The 23,861-nt window shown below is 43.8% G+C and overlaps 1 protein-coding gene across 5 annotated transcripts in view; it reads right to left on the bottom strand.

The window, feature by feature from the left end:
* ASTN2 (astrotactin 2) overlaps positions 1 to 23,861 on the bottom strand; it is a 1,014,855-nt gene that overhangs the window by 41,026 nt on the left and 949,968 nt on the right. For all 5 annotated transcript variants that reach the window (XM_062207681.1, XM_062207682.1, XM_062207683.1 and 2 more), the window contains one exon: positions 21,853 to 21,994. In XM_062207681.1, coding sequence (XP_062063665.1) covers positions 21,853 to 21,994 — 142 coding nt within the window. The remainder of the gene's footprint in view (positions 1 to 21,852; positions 21,995 to 23,861) is intronic.

Genomic DNA, 23,861 nt, shown 5'->3' with positions numbered 1-23,861 from the left:
TGAGTGTGTTATATGTGTATGTGAGGTGGGAACAGAGTACATGGTCACCCTTTCAATCTTCTAAGTCATTCAGATATTTGCAAAAATCAAGTTTGCTATTAATTTGTTATTATTTGTTATTATTATTTATTAATTTGCTATTATTTGTTATTAAATACTTTTTTTTAAAATTTTTTTATTTTTGACAGAGTGGATAGTGAAAGAGAGAGACAGAGAGAAAGGTCTTCCTTTTTGCCATTGGTTCACCCTCCAATGGCAGCTGCAGCCGGCGCATTGCTCTGACCCGAAGGCAGGAGCCAGGTGCTTCTCCTGGTCTCCCATGGGGTGCAGGGCCCAAGGACTTGGGCCATCCTCCACTGCCTTCCCGGGCCATAGCAGAGAGCTGGCCTGGAAGAGGGGCAACCGGGATAGAATTCAGCGCCCCAACCGGGACTAGAACCTGGGGTGCCGGCGCCACAAGGCGGAGGATTAGCCTGTTGAGCCACGGCGCCGGCCTACAGTCGCAAGTCTCTTGAAGCCTCACTTCTATTAATTGTATTGTGTGGGTATTGATGGCACTTGCCTCCTGCAGTCGTTATGAAATACCAAAAGGCTTAGTAGGGTGACTGGCATACATCACTCACTATACTAGTTATAACTGTCTGTTTGGGGAGCAGTTATGTATCCATTCCTGTATAAATATGTCTGTAGAAACACATATCTCTGAGTATTGAATACTTGCATGTGTGTGCATGTTACATGTGTGTTGGGGGATGCAGAATGTGAGAAATCACAAGTGCATTGCTAAGGGCAAGGGTGGGTCCTTGTTCCTACATTCAGAACTGGTAAACTGGGGAAGAGAGGGTTGGGGAAAGGAGAAAAGAAGAATTTTTCACACTCAGTGATTTAGGCTATTCCTTTTATAAGTGCATAATGGGCACTGCTCACTCACATTTTTTCTAGAAACCTATGTGCACCCACATGCCTTTGCTACAACTATTATAAATGCAGCCCAGAAACCCTATGCACCTGTGGACACTGTAGGAGAAGAAATTAAAAAGATACATAGGGGCCAGCACTGCGGCTCACTAGGTTAATCCTCCGCCTGTGGCCGGCATCCCATATGGGCGCCGGATTCTAGTCCCAGTTGCTCCTCTTCCAGTCCAGCTCTCTGCTATGGCCCAGGAGGGCAGTGGAGGATGGCCCAAGTGCTTGGACCCCTGCACCCACATGGGAGACCAAGAAGAAGCACCTGGCTCCTGGCTTCACATCAGCATAGCTCCGGCCATAGTGGCCATTTGGGGGGTGAACCAACGGAAGGAAGACCTTTCTCTCTATCTCTCTCTCTCATTGTCTATAACTCTACCTGTCAAATAAATAAAATAAAATAAAATAAAAGATACATAAACCAATAGTCCACACCCAGATTTACTTGACTATACTATACATACAGTCTTTGCCAATCACTGGATATATATTATTGAATTCACTCTTAACAGCATTCTTTAGTATTTGGCCATTTTTTGAAAGACTTACTTATTTATTTGAAAATCAGTCATAGAGAGAGAGGCTGGGAGAGACAGAAAGAGAGATCTTCCATCCATTGGTTCATTCCCCAAATGGCCGCAACAACTGGGTCTGGGCCAGGCTAAAGCCAGGAGCTAGGAACTTCCTCCAGGTCTCCCACATGGGTACAGGGGCCCAAGTACTTGGGCCAACCCCCACAGCTTTCCTGGCACATTAGCAGGGAGATGGATCAGAAGTAGAGAAGCTGGGACTCAAACTGGAGCCCAGATGGGGTGCTGATGTCACAGACAGCGGCTTTACCCCTTATGCCACAACACTGGCTCCTAGTTGGACACATTATATGTATATATATATGTTTATCCACATTTAGATTAAAAAAAAAAAAAAACAGTCCTCAGAGAGTTGAAATGTGATCCCTGAGTCACATGGGTAGTCAGTGCCAGAGCAAGTTTCAATCTGTGATTACTGTGGTTCTATGGTACCTGACTTATGAATTAAAGATATTTTAATCCTAATCCTACTGGCACAGATAAAACATGTTTCTATGAACACAGAGTAAACAAGGCAGGATAGAATGATAGTGTTAAAACCATTCATAAAATGTGTCAGGGGATTGGTAAAGCCTTTCCATAGTTGAGAGCTGGGAGTCATTACCTTCCATGATTTAGGAAGATCAAAGCAATAGAGTGGTGCAAACACTATGACAAAAAGATCAACTATTAGATCCAGGTGCAATGAAGGTTAAAGATGATGAAAGCACATTGGATTTGTGATCTATTGGGTAGGATTCTCTGCTTTCTTATATGGACTAACTTTCCATTTCTTCCCATTTGCCATATGTCTGATAAGCATGTGTCAACACAGTATGTCAATATGTCTGGATCCTACATTCCCAAGAAGCTTGCAAGGGAGGGATCACTTTCAGCCCTTGGGCAGGCAGTGGAGACAGGCTTAACGTGGTGGCACAGTCACTATGGAAGGACACTTGCCTGAGATGCAGCAGATTACAGGATTTGAACCAAGGTTTGTGTGCCCCTGCCACCAGGGGCTGGGCATTCCCCATAATGCTGACCCTCTCTGCTTCATCCAGTAGGCCTGATTGCTGTTTTGAACTTGGGCAACCTCTCTCAACCTTCATTTAATATCTCATGGTCCTAGCCACCATCCAGCTTCCTTTACCCCACGAAGATAAGCTTCTCTGGTCTACTGGACACATCAGCATTAGAAACCTTGAGTCCCCAGAATGGGGGCAACAGCCTGGCTGGGCATGGTTGGGGCATCCGGTGCTGATAAGAGCTCGCCATGGCTGGACAAGCTCTCAGAGACGTAAGACTTTGCGTAAGCACGAGATTAGAAGAATACATTATTAAAATATTTATTTTCCTACAGATATTGACATAAAAAGGGGAAAAAAATTTCCCAGGAGAGATAAGATGCAAGGGGACTTTCTTTGCCTTGGTTTTGAATACACGGTTATGAGAGAAGTTAAATTAATAATGAATTAGTATAATAACAAATAATAACAATGCAAACTACAAGTGTCAGCTAGAAATAGCTGCAATTTCAGCGTGCTGATATATGAAATGAAGGATGGTGGTGGAAATTAAAAAGAATGCAAGCAAACAAATGTAAACATACTTTGCTCTGTAGACTCCACTAATAGAGATACAGGAGACTGATTGTTTCTTGGGAGGGTAAGGGGGAGCAGAAGGAGACCAATGAGGGTGGGAGACAAAGCAGTCTTCAAATATATCTTTAATTTTCATTTCTCCTAGCATAAAAGAAAGAGCTCTGAAGCAAATGTGACATGCATTAATCCTGCATGGGGCATGTGGTGGACTGTGGTGCTTTCTCCATATTTTCTGCATTTTATTTTAGTTTTTATGAGGAAAATAAGCAAATGAATACATCCCTGACACCTATCAATTTACACTCTGCAAAGCCTATTGCACAAATAACCTTGAAAGCAAGACAAAGCAGGGTTTACTGACCACATTTGCATTCAGAGAATTTGGTATTTCCAGGGAGGGTGGAAAGGGGGTTTTTTAATCAAGGACACATAGCAAGAGAATGATAGAGCTGGCAGTTAATCAACTTCTGGCTGTGGGTCCTTGTGCTACATTCACCTTGACTTTGAAGACAAAACTGTTTGCCCCCTGGCAGGAAAATCTCTCTGAGGTTTGCATTCATTCAAGGACTTAAGATGGCCCCAAGGCAGTTCTGATCTCCAGTTTCTTGGCCAGTCTTCCTACCTTCACATCAATCCACTCTCCAGCAACAAGCCCTGACTTCATTGGCTTAGCAAACGTTTCCTAAAGCCTGGAGGCTGGGACTTTTAGGTAGTTCTTACAGCAGTCTGCTTCACAATTCATACCATCCCATTCCCTCTGCAACCCTCCTCACATATTCCCTTTCGATAAGTTTGGTTGCTGTACCTGAATGAGACTTTCCATACGCCCACATCTTCCTCAGACAGAACCCTGAGTGTGAAGTGCGGCATTTCAGAGCAGTAGCTGAGGACCTAGGGCACTGACATCAGAAAGACCTAACAATGTTCCCTGCTCTGTGCTTCAGCCCTGTGAGTTTCAATTTCCTCTTCTGTATAACAGGGACAGTAAGTCTTGGAGGGCAACTTTTTTTTCAGTTTTGTTTCTTTTACCCAGTTACCCTTACCCCTTCCCTCCTTTTGGAAGTATGGCTCCTATATCCACTGAAGAACCATTTCTCCAACTCTCAATGTGGGTCGTGTACGACTGCTCACCTCAACATCTCATGTCCTTGCTGCTCTCCAGAAGAGAGGTGACATCACTCATGCAAGGCACCCAGAGTCCTTCCCAGTTTGGTTCCTACAGTTCTGTTACCCTGTATCCTATTACCAGTACATTAGCTGGAGTGACATTCCTAAAGAGCAAATCTGACAACATCTACCAAGCAACTGGCTAAAGATCTTCCATGGCTCCCTTTACTCTCAAGATACAATCCATATTCCTTAGCTTGGCAACAAAGTTCCTTTATAATTTGTGACCTACCAATCTCTTCAGCCTTATAACTCAAATTTGTTCCATTGCCCCAATGAAGACTTATGTGTAGCTTATAAACTTGCCATGGTGCCTTGCTCCTCAATAACTTTACACACATGACTTCCTCTCCCTAGAAAAATATTGTCCCTTCTCTGCCTATCTTCATCTTACTGATTGTGATCATTCTTTAAAGCTTGACTGAAATGTTGCCTTTCCTGATCAGCTCTCCCTGGGCTGAGAGGCATTCTCTGCTCTGAGTTCTCACATCTTCGACCATATTTTTTGCTAGCTTTATCAACATAGGGACAATGCCCTGTTAATCACTGGGTTCTAAGATGCAGTGCCTTAAAAAGAAGGAGACACTCAAAAAATAATGGAATAAAAACCACAATGCTAATAGGGAAGATGTCACATTTCGGCATATACTTAAAGAATAAATGTGCAGTGGATAAAGAAAAGTAGGAGGAGACCATTTCTGGTTGCTAAAACTTACCTTTTCCCCAGTCTTTCCCCCCCCATTGTCCATATTACAGAACAAACACAGCAATGTTAGTGGACTTGTGGTATGTTGGTTTTTGTATGCATTCGGCTCCTCCCAGCAGAATGAGAAACTCTTTGGGGGCAAACACAGTGTCTCATACCTCCATGTGTCCTCAAGGGCTTAGCAGGATGGAATGCAGTGCAAAGCCTGGGCACTGAGGTCAGAAAGAATCTGCTTTCAAATACTGATTCTGCCATTTATTCCTTTAGTGATTTTTGCCAAAGTATTGAATCTCTATGAGCCTTTATTTCTTTACCTCTATAGTGAGGGGAGAAAGTACCTGCCTCATACTTCTAGCCATAATTAAATGTATTATTACATATATACATTTACTTTTATAATAAATTAATACTTATAAGTTATACAATATATATTTATTGAGTGCTTTCTATATGTGCAGTTGAGTGAGTAGATAGAAAACAAAGCAGACACCATCTTTATAGCAGAAACAGTCAAATATAATAGAGAACTGGTATTAGTACACATGCAAATGTATTACTGAGTTTGACAGCTGCAAAAAAAAAAAGGGATGAAGTACAAACCTTAGATTATGGGTTTTGGGGATGCCATTCTGAGGAAGTAACATTTAGGCTGAAACTGAGGGATAAATAGATATTAACCAAGGGAGCAGATACAGCAGCTGCCAAGGCCTAGTGGCAGGTGAGAGCACATGCCCTGGTATAGCAGGCTCATTAAATGCTAATGTGACTTCTGGGCAGCCTGGATCAGTTAATGATTAGGAGCTTCAGCTCTGTAGCCAACCTGTCTGAGTTCAAATGCTGGCTCTTCTGACTGACTTGTGGCATGACTCTCGGCAATTTCCCTACTTCTCTGGACCCGGTTTTCTTATCTGTAAAGCAGAGATGATGAATCACTGTCCTCATTGAGAGGCTTGGATAAATTAACTCATGAAAGGCGTCTAGAATTGTGCCTGGCATGTTGAAAGTATAGTGCTTCTCTTATTTGTATTTAAACAAACTATTTTGGAGGAGAAACAACGGTTGAGAGATATTCAGATTATGAACTGAAGAAGCACAACAGGAAATGACAGGAGTGGTCAACAAATTTTCAGGGACTCTGTAAAGGGTACAATACTTGACTCTAGGAATGTACATCTTTCACATGGTCATGGTTTTCCTGTTGGGTTGCCATTGACCATCAAGATTTGCACAAGGGTATTGATATTTTTGGCAGGAAGTTATGATTCTAAGACAACACAGTATTCCCAAATCCACAAGAGTAAAATGAACATAAACAAATAACAAATTTCTGTGGAGTAACTCTGCTTCTTTTAAAAAGATGTTACTGTTGAATTACTATCCATGTAGAAGCTGTTTATACCGTAGCTTCTGGGTATCTTCCTTGCTCCTGTACTCGCTCTTCTCTCTCTGCTACAGACCATGGATACAATGAAGAAAGATCTATTTAATGGTTTTACGTTAGGACCCACTTGGAGGAGAGATTTCTGGGGACAGGCTGGTGATAAGGGTGAGAGGAGTTGGCTAACGTGTTGGGAGTGAGATGGGCAGCTCCTCTCCACAAGACAGCTCCCCAGACTTCCTTACTTGTTTTAATCTGTGAATGTTTCCCAGAAAGAAATAGTAACTTCTCCCTTTTCTGGCAGGGGTGCCTGATGAAACTCCCTGAAAACAGGGCCTCTCCCTCTCCTTCAGGCTGGCCTCACACATGCTAATGCAAATCAGTCCTGACCCAGCCAGGGGTCTGTGGGAAGGCTGCCAGGAGCTTTAGAACAAACATGCGAAGAATGTTATTTCATTTCTGGCATCCCGGGGAAAGAGGGACAGAGAGGGAAGTTGGGTAGTGAACGGGGTGGAGAGAGGGAGAGAATTAATATGAATGCTTGCTGCAATAAGAGTGAAGAAAATGGAAAATACAGGAGGAAATTCATATAAGTAAAGGGCCTGCTAGGGACCAGAAATTGGCATGAGAAATATCTTATTTGAGTTTCTCATGTATATTTTGTAGTAGAATTTATTACTCTACTTTCTGGATGAAGGAAAGAGCTTGGCTTTCAAATTCGACACCTTTTCAAAGGCTACACAACCATGAAGTGGTAAAGTCAGAATTTGAATCCAGATTTTAAATTTCAAATCATGGACTATCTTCTCATTGAGGCTGGCATATTGGTTGTCATTTGCTAGCTCCCCAAAGGAAACTGAGAGCACAACCTCAAATCATAGGACTCCCATCATCATGTCTCCTTCTCTCCACCCCCTGCCACTGTTTTCATTACAGACTCATTTCTCTTATCAGAACTACTCTAACACACTCCTAACTAATCCTACTTTTAGCAATCTCTCCTACTCTTACACATACAACTGAGATATTTTTTTAATCCACAAGCGGCCTTTTCACCTACTCAAAATCCATCATCCATCAGTTGTTCCTTAGCCTGCAATAGAAGGCTTTGCAAATCCTGACTCTGCAAACTCCTGTATTATCTATTTCAACCACTTTGAACCCTTCAATTTCCTAACTCCATGACTTCATTTCAGCTATTCCACCTGCCTGGAGTTCAATAACTCCGAGTCCTAAATGTTCAATGCTATCTATTCTCCCCTGCCCAGGGGTACGTCTCCTACAAGGTACATTGGCTTTGAGGATCTCAGCCTCCTGAACACTCCCATGCCTTTGTTATAAGGCAAAGCACCTTCTACCCTCAAGGTGATTATCTGCTTACAAGTTTGTCCCCAACACTGTGCAGTTTTTTCAATCTGACTTAGATCTACAGCATGGTCACTGCCTAAGGAGGGAATACGTAAGAATATACAACAGCAGGCTCTGGTACTGGAGAGCTGATGTCAGAATCATGGTTCAGCCACTTATAAGTCACTTAGTCTTTATATCTAAGTTTCTTTATCCACAAAATAGGGATGGTAGATATCTTAGAGGCTAATACGTTGTTAGGGTACAAAGAGTTAGTGGACCTAAAGATCTTACCACAAAGCTTGGCATGTAGTAGCATTTGATAAATGGCCCACGATGATCATGATTGGTAGGTAGGGGAACCACATAATTTTTAGATTCTCAGCTAATGGCTCCAGCTGTTCATATGAGAGACTGACTCTATCCATCAAACCTGTAATAGCTATTTCTATTCTTTGTTATTTTCTAGATGAAGTACCTACCAAGGGCCAGGTCATATGTTAGGGATGTATATGCATTTAAACATGATTCCTGTTTAAACATGATTCCAATATGTCTGCCCTACTTTGGATCATAGACACTTGGTTCTCCATGAACATGAGAACTATATTAGGGATGACTTCAAGTGGCAGTCAGAGTGAAAAAGAGGGGGAAAGCATCTTTTGTTATGTATGTTTGGGGAAAATGACCCCAAATTGGCCCTATCTCATGCCCAAAGGGCTCCTGGAAGATGCTTAAGGATTATTGTAAGAAAATGAGCCCCTTTCCTGGTCATCCCTACTAAGTTTCTTGTATGTACTTGGTGTGTACTTGGCATTATGCTGGACATTATGTGGGGAACTTTGCCGCTATTGCTTACTCTATATCTGTTTCATAACAGAACTAATGAAGGAAGTCATAATACTTCAACCTTACAGATGTGGAAATGGAAACCTAGGGAAAATACACATCTTCTATAGCCAGAAAGTGTCTGAGATTTGAAATGACCCTAAAACAGTCTGAATCAAAACTCCATGTTTTAGTTTCTTCTCTATAAAGAGAGAAGGTTTGGATCAATGATGCTGTGACCTCAAGTTCTGTTATTCTATGGTTCAAATATGAAAGCAGAATGGGGTTGTTGGTAGATGGGGGAGTCTATCCTTGGGGGAAACGAGAACAGAGCAGGAAGAAAGATGCCAGAAGTCTGGATTTTGTCTCGCCTCTGACTTTCTACACATCATTAATGGTGATCTCCTGCAGTCCACTAACACCTTTCCAGTGATGACCTCAAGACTGCTCACAGCAGATGGAGGTGGGAGGGATGTGGAAAGCAGCCCCTTGACGTGCAGTGATGAACTCACAGCCAAGATGTTGAGATCAGGGAAATGTCAGGGGGACAAATCTCCAACCTGAGCTTATTCCTAGACCTAGATAGTCACAGCAGGAAAGAACTTCTTCATCTGAGGCCCTCATTGTAATGAGGAAGAAACTGATTTAGAAAGATGACACTTTTTGTCCAAGACTCCATGTGATTGAAAGCCAAGCTGTGCACAGAACCTTGGAGGGGCTTCTGACCTTACTCCAAAAGTTTCTTCCTATGCTGAGCTGTCTCTGTGTCTTGTCACTAATGTAGAATGTGATGGTCACAGCCTGAGGGTAAGAGGCATGGACTGGGAGTTAGGATCCCTTTGTGTTAATCTTGGCTCTGCCTCAACCAAGGGGGTCTCAAGTTCCTCAGCTGTACACTAAGAGAATGGACACAGATTAGGATTCCCAATTAATGAGCAGCAGGTTAACTGTTTTCTTTTTTTCTTTTTTTGGACAGGTAGAGTGGACAGTAAGAGAGAGAGACAGAGAGAAAGGTCTTCCTTTGCCGTTGGTTCACCCTCCAATGGCCGCCGCGGCCAGTGCGCTGCAGCCAGTGCACCACGCTGATCCAAAGGCTGGAGCCAGGTGCTTCTCCCGGTCTCCCATGGGGTGCAGGGCCCAAGCACTTGGGCCATCCTCCACTGCACTCCTGGGCCATAGCAGAGAGCTGGCCTGGAAAGAGGGGCAACCGGGACAGAATCTGGCACCCCAACCGGGACTAGAACCCGGTGTGCCGGCGCCGCTAGGTGGAGGATTAGCCTGTTGAGCTGCGGCACCAGCCCTAGGTTAACTGTTTTCTACAACACTGGTCTCTTTGGCTAACATTGAAGGGGGTGCCAGCTAGCTAGAGGTTTCATGTAAACACCTGGGACTAGCTTGGAAGATGTGTCCACACGGGGTTGGTATCTCCAGATGGTCACGGGGAGCTGGAGTTGAGAAGTATGTTCTCTGTTTAATTTCTAGTTTGCCGCAGTCCAACTGCTCCTATACCAAGCATCTGGCCACACTGATCCTCTGACATCACTGACAAACTCTTTCATACACAGCTGTGGTTCTCTGCTACATGGAGACTGCCAGCCCACTGAATGTCAGCAAGACAATGTTTCCTGATAGTGGGCTGATACCCACTTCCTGTTATTCCTGAACCACTGTCCTGCCTTCTGGGATCAGAAGGAACACATCTGTGGCCTTGGAGCCCTTCACAGCTCTACAGAGTTGAAGACAGTGGGATCATCCTCTTGTGCCTTTCTCTACTTTGAACAAACAGCAATCTGGGTCACTCACATGTTCCTCAAGGACATCGATCCTAGGGCCTTCACTGCCCTGCTTCCTTTCCTACTGGCATCATGCAGATGCTTGGTCTACCCCTCACAAATCAACTCTTCTCAGCAGCCATGATGCTCATTCATATAGTCTCTTCCTTGAAGTTTTCCCATGGTCCTTGTTGAGGCCCAGCAAACCCAGTGAGGTCCTCCTCTGCCTCTACAATCTCAACTCTCCTGCCTGCCCTTGCCCTCCCTCATGCCAGCCACAATCTGTCGCACCAAGTTGCTTCTTGTTTCCCAGTCTTCTCACAACTGGTCCAATGCCTGACCCATTCTTTACTCCAGGTATTCATTTCCATGGGCTGCCATAAAAAATAACCACAACCTGGTGCCTGAAAATATTACAAATGTCTTCTCTCATGGTTCTGGAGGCCAAAGGTCTGAGATCATGGCATCAGCAGGCTGTGCTCCCTCTGAAGTCTTCTGGGGAGAATCCTTCCTTTCCCTGTCCAGCTTCTGCTTGCCCCAGGTGCTCCTCAACTCACAGCAGCAGAACTCCAACCTCTCCCTCCAACTTCACACAACTTCATCTCTGTATCTCCTCTTCTTAGGGTGACATTAATCATTGGATTTCAGGAACACCCTAATCCAATATGATCTCACTTTGATCCTTGACTAATTACACCTGCAATGGCTATTTCCAAATAACATCACATTCTGAGGTTTCCCAAAGACACGACTTTTTCGGGATACTGTCCAACCACTACAACCCCTCCTTTCACTTTCTCAGGAAGGATTTGGAGCAGAGCATCCCCTGGTTGCTCAGGTAGCTTTAGTTGATGTCCCCAAAGGGCCTGAGCATTTCCAGCGAGCAGGGTGGACAGCATCATGTGTTAGCCTACCCCCTTCTCATTCATCCTGCTGTCACTGTGAGCTCCACAAGGAAAGAACTGACTAGTTGGTTAATGCTGCATCTCTAGTGCCTGGAGTACTGTGAAACACCTAGTAGAAGGCCTGGAAATAGGTCCTTTCCCTGAGCACCTTGCACTGCAGTTACAGAGAATAGGCAAAGTTGATTCCAGAAGTGAGTTGAGACCATGCTCCATGTGGCCGAGAACATTCCCCACTCAGGGTACATTCATTGGTCTCCATCTTCCCCTTTGACCTCCCTACCCAATGGCCTCCCTGACATTCAATTCAACTCAATCTGTTCTCCAAACTATAGCCAGAGCTGGTACCACAAAACACAGGATAAAATACACCACAACCCCACCACCAAAGCATTTCTTGACTCCCCATTTCTAGTAGGATAAAGTCCAGCTCCTCTGCTCGGCATTCAAGGCCTAGCTCTCCAGCCCAGCCTTGGTTCCCACCCCCTTCCACAAGTCTGTATGAGCAGTCTGTGCCCTGTCCCTCTGGAACCCTGGCTGGCGTCCCATTCCTGGATAAAATCCTGATGCAGTCTGAGGAAACAGCCTGCCTGAGAGTCCCCAGCAGGTTTGAGGAGCCTCACTGTCTGTCAGCTGAAAAACAGCGTTATTTTTCCTCTAAGAGTCTCTCTTGGCTGGGGAAGTATGGCTGTATTTGCTTCTGGCTTGAGGACAGCTCTTTCCCCTCTCTGGGGCCCCAACTGTGCACTTTGGAGAGGTCAGCATGACCTGATGTTAGATGGAATTGAGTTGTTAGGCTGCCCCCTCATTCCCCCACCCTCTGACCAATAAGACTGGGCACCACTGCCAAGGAAAGTCCACATTCCACTGGTGTTTGAGGACATTGGAGGCCCCAGCCCCTGCTGAGTTCTGGGACCCTGGGCCACACCCAACAGGCCATTCACCCCAAGTCTGATGATAGGCATAAACTCTGTATTTAGCCTGGTGTCAGGGAGGAGAGTAGAGACAAAAACACAAGAGGACAGAAGAAGGGATATCCTGAGACTGAGCAAGACAGAGATGGAAATGATAAAGGGGAAAGAGATGGAGGTACAGACACCTGGAGAGCAAGTTGAAGAGAGGTACACACAGACATAAAAAGGCAGAGACGATGTACAGGGATCCAGACTGACATGAAGAGAGAGGCTGTAACCAAGACAGATGGAAAACAAGAAAGCCAAAGAGAATAGGGAAAGGAAGAGAAAATTCAGAGAGGAAACAGTAAAGAAATAGACAAAAGGAAGAAATACAGGACAGACATAAAAATAGATGGAGATTTAGGGAGGGAGAGCAGAAGGAAGGAAGGAGGGAGGGAGAGAAAAGAAGGGAGGCAGGAAGGAAAGAAAGAAGGAAGAAAAGAAGAAAAAGATGAGAAAATCTCATACTGGGAAAGAGAAAAAAACAGGAAAGAGCAGGATAGGAACTCTGTCAGGCCCCTCCTAGGCTCTCTCCCTGGTGTGTCCTGGATCAACCTTGGGCACAGCCTCAGCTTGCGTTGGTTCAGAGGCTATGGCCCAGGCCTGATCATCACTGAAGTTTCCTCTCTGTGTATCTCCTTTCTCACAGGAGCAGAAAGTCCTCCCTCAGAAGTCAGCTGGACCATGTCTGGGACTTGGCTCAGGAGTTCCACTGAACACACTGGGTCACTGAAGCTAAGAAAAGGGAGAAGGATCTAGCCACAGGCTGGGTGAAATTCTTTCACCTGCACTCAGACCCTTACCTTCCTAATTGCTAGTGGCTTGAGTCCATCTCTTTGTTCCTCCCATCTCTTGAGATGGCCCCCTTTACTCTCTCTTCTACAAATGGAGAGTCTGAGGTTTCCAGAGTGGGAATTACTTGCCCAAGGTCCTGTAACCACTTAAGGCCAGAGGCAGGATGCTTCAGGTCCTCTGCCTCCTATATTTGTACAGGCACATTTGAAAGCCCCTGGAGGGCTCCTGATGATGATGCTGTTGTTTCCAGTAAGTTCTATACTGATTCTTGGCACAAAGAGAAGAAATAAAGAGGGTAAGCTGGGAATGTAAATAAAGTGAAATATTGGGATTTCATCTAATTATAGTATCCTGCTTCTAAGATGTGCCACCTAGGCCATGCCCAGAAAGGGGTGGAGTCTCAAGGGTAGTGGGGCCCATCAATGCCCCATCCAAAGTTTCAAGCTACTTGGACTTGGGGAATAGCATCTTTGGGCCAGGACACTGGACTTGTTTACACAAATACACAGGAGTCTGGAAACATTGAGAAAAGGTGAGAGCTGGGGATCGGGGGCAAGGCAAAGATGGCATGGGAATATATCCTCTGGGAGGCACCAAGGTTTTCAGCCTTGGCATTCCATTGTTTGGCACTAAGGACACTGGAGGGACATGACAAAGTTAGGAATTAAGTAGTAGACACCATAGTTTTTGGTGTGAGTAGTGAAATTTTGTTTTTCCATATTGGTTTGAATCCATCTGGACAAGAACCTTTATATAAAAAGATCCTTTCTCACAGCTTCTACCCTCTTAGTCCCTGTCATTTCTACATGTGATATTCTTTTCATAATCTGGTCTGGTAATTTGGAGTTCAGGCACAGGAAATAAATTGGCTGAGCTCAGATCTTGGCTTGTCTATGTATCAGCTTTGTAGCTCTGATCAAGTTATCTAAGCTTTGTATGCCTTAATCACATGAGAATAATAGAAATTGCTTTAGAGAGCTATTTTAGATGATTAAATTAGGTAAGGTTTATGTGGGAGAGAAAGAGAGAGAAGAAGGAGGAGGAAGAGAAGGAAGAGGAAGAGGAAAAGAAAACAGGAGGAGGAAAAGGAGGAGGAGAGAGGGAGGTAAGGAAGAAAGAAGGACTAAAGACACAGAAATGAAGAGGTAGATGTTGAGATGTGGCATTGGGCCACAGCCTAGCACATAGTGAGAGATCCTTGACTATTTAGTCTCAAACTGAATAGGAGGTTATGAGTGAGTGAAGGAGAAAAGTCAGTGTCTCCATAATTTCTGTACTGATTTGGAAATTTGTTCAAAATGTTCAACAAATATTTATTGGATTTTTGAGTAGAGCCAAGCACTGTTCTAGGCACCAAAGATATATGATGAACAAGGCAAAGAAGAACCCTTCTCTGATGTCCTTCCGGTGAAAAAACAGACCATTGGGGCCAGTGCTGTGCTATAGCGGGTTAAAGCCCTGGCCTGAAGTGCCAGCATCCCATATGGGCGCCAGTTCTAGTCCCGGCTGCTCCTCTTCCAATCAGCTCTCTGCTATGGCCTGGGAAAACAGTAGAAGATGGCTCACGTCCTTGGGCCCCTACACTCATGTGGGAGACCCGGAAGAAGCTCCTGGCTCCTGGCTTCGGATCGGCACAGCTCCGGCCATTGCAGCCATCTGGGGAGTGAACCAGCGGATGGAAGACTCTCTGTCTCTACCCCTCTCTGTAACTACTGTCTTTCAAGTAAATAAAATAAATCTTTTTAAAAAAGAAAAAAACAGACCACAAACAAATAAACAGGCACTAATTCGTCACAGCTTCATTAACTACCATGGCTTATTGGTCAAAGGAAGCCTCTCTAAGGCAGTGGTATCTAATCAAGGACCTGTGGAGAACAAGGAACTGGTCATCGGAACAGACAAGGAAAAGGCATCCCATGTAAAGGGAACACACTGGCAAAGACCTTGAGGAAGAAGAGCCTTGCACACTCCAACAAGGTGTCTGGAGAGTGGCGAGTAAAGGTCAAGGTGGGAGATGAAGGTCTTCCTTGCTACCCCACCAGAATATTTATAATATAATAATATTTATATATATTTATATTTATATATATTTTATATTTATTATATTTATATAATATAATATAATATAATATATATTATATTTATATATTATATATATTTATATATAATAATATTTATAATATTTATAATATCACAAATAATAATGAGAACGGTTACTCTTCTTGCTCTTCCTATCCCCCCTGCCATTTGTTTAGCATTAAGAGTGACCTAGGCAGTATTCCATACTCTTCACATGTTCCAGTTCACTGTATCCTCACAGCTCCATGGAATAGGTACTATTATGTTTCCATTTCACACATAAACTGAAATGCAGACAAGAGAAGCTTGCTCAAGGCTATGTACTAGGTAAAAGTCTACATTTGTCTGATTCGAAGGCCTACTTTAAAAACACATGTCTCTGTGGTAGAAGGGTACATGTGGATTAAAAATATCCATCACCCGTCCCATGTCTGCTCTGACAAACAAAGAGACACTGGTAACTCTTCATGTATGCATACAACCTTGTGAAAATGTCAAAGGATTCTCTCATCCATCATCCAGTTTAATCTTTACGACAGTTTAGGCAGGTATGATTAATTATCCCCATTGCATAGATGAGAAAGATGAGGCATGAAGAATCTTCTCCCTACCACAGAATCTGCAGTCTGTGGTCTGGGCCTTCTGGTCCCTAAACATGGTGATCCTTCCATGCTTGTAGTTAGAAAGCTCTCTTCCATGCCTATTGTCACCAGATGCTTTGACAACTCCAAATGCATGAGTGGATAAGGATATGGGCAAGAGGAGTCAAGTGTGAGAGTCAGCTTGGGAATGAATCTCAGCTCTATAACTTCTTGTCATGTAAAATTTGAGTGAAATGGTTGTTCCCATGAACCACAGTTGCCTATCTGTGAAACAGAATATAATAATAATACTACCACCATATCCATAGAGTTATGGTAAGGAATACATGACATAGCCAGTGCACCTTGGCATGGTTCCTTGCATACAGTGATTACTTGATGACATACCATTGCAACCACAATTATCTAGAACGTACTGGCAGCACTCAGAATCAGAGCCCTGATTTGGAGACTCCACCCTTACCTCTGTGTCCAAGCCTTAGAGCCACTGAGTTTAATCTTTCCACTTGGCAGATGAGAACATCAAAGCTGCAGATAGGGGCCCAAGGTACTAGTGAGAGCATTGAGAACTGCTAGCCAACTCGTGACCTCGGGCTCTATTTTTCACAATATTCTCCCATCTCCAGTGTCTTGGCTTTCCTTTGGTTCCTAGAACTCCACCCACCCCTGCAAAGAGGGAACCTTTCCCTTAAGCCTCTATTCTCACCATGGATGTTGGCACTTGGCTGCAGTACCCAAGCTCCTTTGGCAGTCCTTCATATAAAACTGAAGCCAGGGAGGTGAGGGTAGACCTAGGGCAAGCCTCTGAATGTGTGGGAATGGGTCCCCCACCCCAGGAATCAGGCCTGCTTGCTGCTGGCATGTTCACTGAGGACTCTTTGGCAGCCATCCATGATTAGAGAAAGGCAAGGCAGCCAAGACAAGACAGAGGCTAATTACCTTGGGTAATAGGAAATTGGAGAGCAGCTACAAGAAGGGTATCTAGGCCTTTGGCCAGGCAGAGACAGTATGGGGGCCTGAGCCATGTTTGACCCTGAGTGGAGACTCCCACTCAGGGCCACACTTAGACTGTGGTAAACCAAGGGAGCAGGAGCTGGCCCCACTGTTAGACCTTCAGGGGACCCTCTCCCTCTGCTGCTCTTGTTTGTTTTCATTCAAAAGCAAAACAAATGAAACAAACAAGGAAATTCAATTTAAACAGGGCACGGGAGCTGATGTTTCTGTTTTGTTACAGCAGGGTGAGCTTAGGACAGAAAATCAGCCTTGACTTTCACTCTTCCCATTGGTCTCACCCTGCAGCGTGGAGCAAAATTACATGGATAGAAGGCCTGCAAAAGCAATTTGCCTTCTTAGATGGGGTGGAGAGAGGGAGGGGACCCAATTGAGAGGGGGGAGGGCAAAATTCAAATAAGAAATAGGGCAGAGAGACCTAGGTACTCACACAGAAAAAGAAATTAAGAGAATAACAAATAAAAAGGCAAAGAAGGAATGACGGGGGAAATGACAGATGATGGAAAGCCATATGGAAAAAGCTTCCACAGAGAGGGAGTTAAAGACAATGAGATACAGACAGAAAAGTAGACAATACAGTAGGACAAAAGAAAGTGCAGGGAGGTAGAAAAGTTGCAGAAGAAGAGGCCCAGAGGAGAAGGAGAGAGAAAATGAGAATAAATACTGTGACTCAAGTATGCTATCCCAGGTCTCATGAGCTAGGAAGGGTCTAAAGCAGATGTTGAAGTTGCAGAGTTGGGACAGGACATGGATGTTTATCCCAAGGTTTCAGAGGCAGAGTGGTGGCAGAGAGACATGAGTCCACACTCCCTGGTGGACACACTGGTCTTCTACTGTCCTGTCACCTGAACCCTCTGGAAGTCTGGATGGGGCTTTGGCATCCGACTGCATTTCCCGAAAGCACGTTTCTTTCAGAATCCTCTCTCTGCTGGAATCACCCTCTCCTTTCATTCCATTTCTCCCTAAGGGATTTTGAATACTCATTCTTTCCAGGGCAAGTAGGGCCCCAATTTGCTTCAAAGGGACTATCTTCTCCAGGTTTGCCCTTGCAAGAAAGAGACACCGACAACCAAGGACTGAATCAAAGAGAAAGAAACAGGAAGATGAAGAAAGTGGCTAACATTTCTGCAGGCCTCCTATGTGCCAGGCATATGGGTGCACCATGCTCTTTGTGTTTCCAGATTTAATCCTCCCTCCAGTATCCGGCAAGACAGGGACGACTACTAGCCACCTTTTCCAGAGCAAGAAACTGTTGCATAGAGTAGTGAAAAATGCTTTGTTCTAGGACAGGTTATAAGTGTATAAGGGGCAGAATCAGGATTCTTACCCTACCCAGCCTGGCCCCAAAGTCCATCACCACATGTGGCCTGTTTGGCCCAAAAGGCAGAAGACAGAATGAGCAAGCATAAAATGAGAAACCCCAAGAATGGACACTGGAACTATTTTAAAACTTGAGACCGACTCGGTCAGACTTCATGGGAGGAGAGCCGCCAGTGGGATAAGAGACTGTTCCAAACACCACCTTGGCTCCTTGTCAGAGTGGCCCAGATCCCAGGACCATTAATAAAACCAATTTCAAACATAAATAAATAAATAAAGGAAAGAAGGATTCAGAGCTAGAGATGACGGGCTTATGACAAGCACATTTCCAGACAGAAGAATTAAGAACATTCTCTATTTCAAGAGGTAGGAAGAATGGGTAGCATCAGGCAGTGAGGAAAAGAAAGGGTGAGGGAAAGCATCCACTGCTTTTAGAAGACGGCAGATTATTTGTCAGCTTTCAGTGTTAATTGCTTCAGGGTTCCTTAAAATATTTCACTGCCCTCTACATAATGGGGTTGTAGGATTCCAGCCCAGCTAACACCAAGTCTCTACAATGTCACCCAGAGACAGGGTTGCTCCTTCTGTCTTGGTGGACGGGAACCACCTGACACTGCTCTTTCCCTCTCTGCTAGAGACTATCTCTCCCATCAGCTGGAGGATGGATGTGGAGGGAGCGGAAATTAGTAATTGTCACAACAAGGGCAGCAATAGCAACAGTGATAATAAGTAACACTACTTATGCTTCTACTGGGAGCTCATCACCAAGCAGAGAGCTTTTGCAGATGATCTCATCAGGTCCTCCTTGGGGCCCAGTGAACTAGACACTGTATTATGCACATTATTCACAGTGGAAGTAGTAGAAGTTCAGAGAGTTGAGCAGCTCAGTCAGAGCCACCAGCTGATAAGGAGCAGGTCAGGTGAACCCAGGTCTGTCTGCTTCCAGTCTACACTCTTAATGAGGGCAAAGTAACCAGATGCCAGATATCAGAAAATCCTTTGAAAACTGCCACTTTCTTTTAATAATCATGCTTTTTAGAATTGGAGGGTACCTTATAACTCTTAGTCTTATCATGTACTTATATTTCACAGATGCAGTAACCCAAGTGGTTGATTGCACAGCTCATGGAGTTGGTGTCAGTGCTTACTGATTAACAGGCAATGGAGTTATGCTCTCAAAGAAATTTGGGTCACATTCTCACCACTCACTATACCAGGACTGTGGTCATCCTTTAAGGCCCAAGGCATATCCCACCTCCTCTGTGAAGTGTGTCCAGATGGTCCGCTGGAAGAGATTTGATAGCCTATTGTAGTTCAGGGATTTCAGTCCTAAAGCATTCACTGCCCTTAAGTCATTTAAGAGAAAATTTAGGTCCCAACATCTCCGATACAGTGAATGCTGTGAGGCAAGATCAGAAGGCCAATTTCCGGCTGGTGCCGTGGCTTAACAGGCTAATCCTCTGCCTAGCGGCGCCGGTACACCGGGTTCTAGACCCGGTCGGGGCGCCGGATTCTGTCCCAGTTGCCACTCTTCCAGGCCTCTTCCAGGCCAGCTCTCTGCTGTGGCCAGGGAGTGCAGTGGAGGATGGCCCAGGTGGTTGGGTCCTGCACCTGCATGGGAGACCAGGATAAGCAACTGGCTCCTGACTTCGGAACAGCGCAACACGCCAGCTGCAGCGTGCCAGCCGCAGCGTGCCAGCAGCGGCGGCCATTAGAGGGTGAACCAACGGCAAAAGGAAGACCTTTCTCTCTGTCTCTCTCTCTCACTGTCCACTCTGCCTGTCAAAAAGTAAAAAAAAAAAAAAAAAAAAAGGCCAATTTCCATTTTACAGTAAAATTCCCAGGTTTGGTATTCCAGTGCATTGAGTATTACCAATAAGTCTGAATGCACCAAGTGTTCAAGAGGACATCATGGTCTTTGGTCTTCATACAGGGAGAGAAAGAAGAAGATTAAATGTGTTTCAGAGGTGAGTGAGGCTCACAGATTGTGTATATACAAATATTTAATGAGCACATACTTGGATATGCTACACTAGGATGTTTCTTGTTTGATTCACTGCAAGGTTTTATTACTTCTGTTTTACAAAGGCTGAATCTGAGGCTTAACAGGTAAAACAAACTTGTGTAAGGTCACATAACTATGAATATCAAACAAAGACTGGAATCCATAGTCTGTGGTCTTTCCTATCATCATTAGATTAGAAGTCATCTGAGGATAGGACCTCTATCTTAGTCACATTCTTACACACAGTATCAAAACATACAAAATCCTCCAAAAATGTCTACCTACTAAGCAAATCAGTTATAAATGAGTAAATATAAATATGAATGAACAAAACAATTGAATAATGAGTAAGTGAATAAAATGGAGGTATACAAGAGTAGATAAAACAGATTAAGGAGGCCGGCGCCGTGGCTTAATAGGCTAATCCTCCACCTTGCGGCGCTGGCACACTGGGTTCTAGTCCCAATTGGGGCGCCGGATTCTATCCTGGTTGCCCCTCTTCCAGGCCAGCTCTCTGCTATGGCCTGGGAAGGCAGTGGAGGATGGCCCAAGTCCTTGGGCCCTGCACCTGCATGGGAGACCAGGAAAAGTACTTGGCTCCTGGCTTCGGATCAGCGAGATGCGCCGGCTGCAGCGGCCATTGGAGGGTGAACCAACAGCAAAAAGGAAGACCTTTCTCTCTGTCTCTCTCTCTCACTATCCACTCTGCCTGTCAAAACAAACAAACAAACAAAACAAACAAAAAAATGATTGCAAAAAAAAAAAAAACCAGATAAAGGAGAGGGATGGATGGATGGAACAAGGAAGAGAGAGAGGAATAAATGGATGAATGGATTAGTGAATGAATCATTGAGTGAGTGAATAAAGAATTAATGAGTTGAATACTTAGTGACTAATATTCATATCTAGGATAATAGCAGAGGTGCATGGGCTGGGAAAGCAGCAGAGGATGGCCCAAGTCTTTGGGCCCCTATACCTGCATGGGAGACCTGGAGGAAGTTCCTGGCTCCTGGCTTTGAATCGGTGCAGCTCTGACTGTTGTGGCCACCTGGGGAGTGAAGCAGTGGATGGAAGACCTCTCTCTCTCTCTCTCTCTCTCTCTCTCTCTCTATGCCTCTGTCTCTGCCTGTGCCTCTCTGTAACTCTGCCTTTCAAATAAATAGATAAATCTTAAAGAAAAAAAAAAAAGCTTGTAGCAAGGGCTCAAAAAAACTGCTAAAAAAAGATAAAAATAGGAGAAGTGGCCTAAGTTTCTTTCTAGAGCTCTATGTTATACCTATGATGGCTGCATCCAGAGGTATTAATACTCATGGAGCTGGGAAACATGACAAATGAGCCCCTTTTCTCTTCTGAGACTAACAAATGAGTCTGAGTGACTTCCTCTTACAACTCCATAAGTTTGAATGCAATGACCAATGACTCCAATATATTCTACAAAGGAGTGATAACGGCACTATTTCCAAGAGAATGGCAATGGCTGGATCCATATGTATACCAGTATGTGTATATTACAAAGGTACATTAATCTAATTTTAAGAGGAGACAGCAAGAAAGTGAGAAAAAAAAAAAAAAAAAAACTAGGTTGAGATTCCTGTCCCAACACCCCTTGGTCTGTAGATTCTTTAACAATAGGAAGAATGGTTTTGTATTTCTGGCCTTCCTGGGCCTTTCTGCACTGTTTTTTAATGATTCTATAACCCACTATGGTCACACATCCTATGGACATTTCTGAACCTTAGTATCCCAAAGTGCACATACTGGCTGCCCAGAATAACTCATGCCTTCCCTCCCAGGTTTAAAGTTTCCCTTTCTCTACTTTATGCTTCCCAAGCTCCCAGCATGTCTTACTTGTAGAGACCATCGGGCTCCAGACACTTGAAGATAACCGAGTAGACACTGACTTCAGGGACTTCTCCATGACTTCGACCAGCTGCTACGCAAGATGTGCCCAGGCCAGAGAGTAAGTCATCAGCAAAACTCAGGAATTCTCCTGGAGGGAGACAGAGAAAGATGAGCTCTGCAGCTCAGGCTTTGGTGAGCAGACATTCTTGTGGTTTTCCAAATCCATTAAATGTCCAAATACCATCATCAGAAATATCAGTGGTTAGAAAAAACAAAATGCCTAAATGTGACACAGCCTAGTATTTAGCCCTGATGATCCTTTGTTTAAATTTGTGCCTGAATTTTTTTTAACTTGTAAAGTGGCTAACACCTACCTTTATAAGATTATATATAGCAAGGCTCAAATCAGGTTAACCATAGTGTGTTAAAGATACATGGAAAGTCAACAAAAGAATTATACTTTCTGTCAAGAGTTAACTATTCTGACATTGGCAGTGTCATTAGTTTCCTCTTAATTCCTTGAGCAAGGCCTTTCTTTCTTGGAATTGACTTTTCCTTCTTTATATAATGAAGGAGTGGACTAAGAGTGTAAAATTGTGTCATATGGCCACTCTTTTGCACAGGTGTTGTGTTGAGATCCAGCTAAGGAACTCAGATTTCTATGATATAGATTAGTGTTGAAGACCAAGAGTACAGGAAGGGACAGTCGGGGAACAAATGCCACCTATTTGTAATCCCTGAATTTTATGATTTCTTTTTTTTTTTTTTTAAGATTTATTTGTTTTATTCAAAGGGCAAAATTACAGAGAGAGGGAGAGACAGAGACAAAGATCTTCTGTCCACTGGTTGACTCCCCAAATGGCCACAACAGCCAGAGCTGAGTCTATCTGAAGCCAAGAGCCAGGAGCTTCTTCTGGGCCTCCCATGTGGGTCCAAGGGTCCAAGGACTTGGGCCATTTTCTGTTGCTTTCCCAGGCCATTAGCAAGGAGTTGGATCAGAAGCAGAGCAGTCAGGACTCAAATTGGCACCCATATGGAATGCTGGTGCCACAGAAAAAGGCTTAACCTACTACACCACAGTGCCAGGCCTGAATTTTATGATTTTTAAAGGTTGCTGTTGGATTTTAGGAGACAGTTGAAGTTTATGAGGAAGAGAACTAACAAAGATGACTAAAAAGTAAAGAAAACTAGAAAGAATAATTAATCATCTGGAATCTTGTGGTCTACCCTTAGCTGTGCAAGGAATTTGCTGTATAACTTTGGACAACTAAAGTTTCATGTCTGTACCTTAATTTTTTCTCTTTAGGGTGAAGAAACTAGAATCATTATAAGGATTCTTAAAAGCAAAATGAAAACATAGATGCACACAAAGATTAAGCTATGAGGACAAAGAGTGTATGGTTATTTATTCTAGCAAGGAATTAGAAATAATCAAATGTTCAAAAATACAGTAATGGCCATATCAATTGTAGCTTAAAGATTAAAATGGATATTTCATAGCCATCAAAAATAATCTATGGGGGTAGGTATGTGATGCAGTGGTTAAGTTGCTGCTTGGGATGTCCATATCCCATATTGCTGTGCCAGGTTTGAGTCCTGGATAATTTGCTTCTGATCCAGTTTCCTGGCAATGCATTCTGGTAGACAGAAGATGATGATTCAAGTGCTTGGGCACCCGCCACCTACATGGGAGACCCAGATGGAGTTCCGGACTCCTGGCTTCAACCTGGCTAAACCCTGGATGTTACAGGCATTTGGGGAATGAACCAGAAGATGGAAGATTCTCTCCCTTTTTCTCTCCCTTTCTTCTCTATCATAGAATAATAATCTGATTTTGGTGGAAATTTTACATATATATATATATGAATTAATGTTAAAACAGAAAGAAGAAAATATAGTAAATGCTTAATAGTGGCTCTGTCTGGGAAGTGAGATAATAAATACTTTTTTCTATCTTAATTTTTCTTATCTCTATTTTAAAAATTATCTTCAATAAACATATATTGCTTTTATAA

The sequence above is a fragment of the Lepus europaeus genome, chromosome 12 (assembly GCF_033115175.1).
Source record: "Lepus europaeus isolate LE1 chromosome 12, mLepTim1.pri, whole genome shotgun sequence".
NCBI lineage: Eukaryota > Metazoa > Chordata > Mammalia > Lagomorpha > Leporidae > Lepus > Lepus europaeus.
This window is presented reverse-complemented; position numbering and strand designations above follow the sequence as displayed.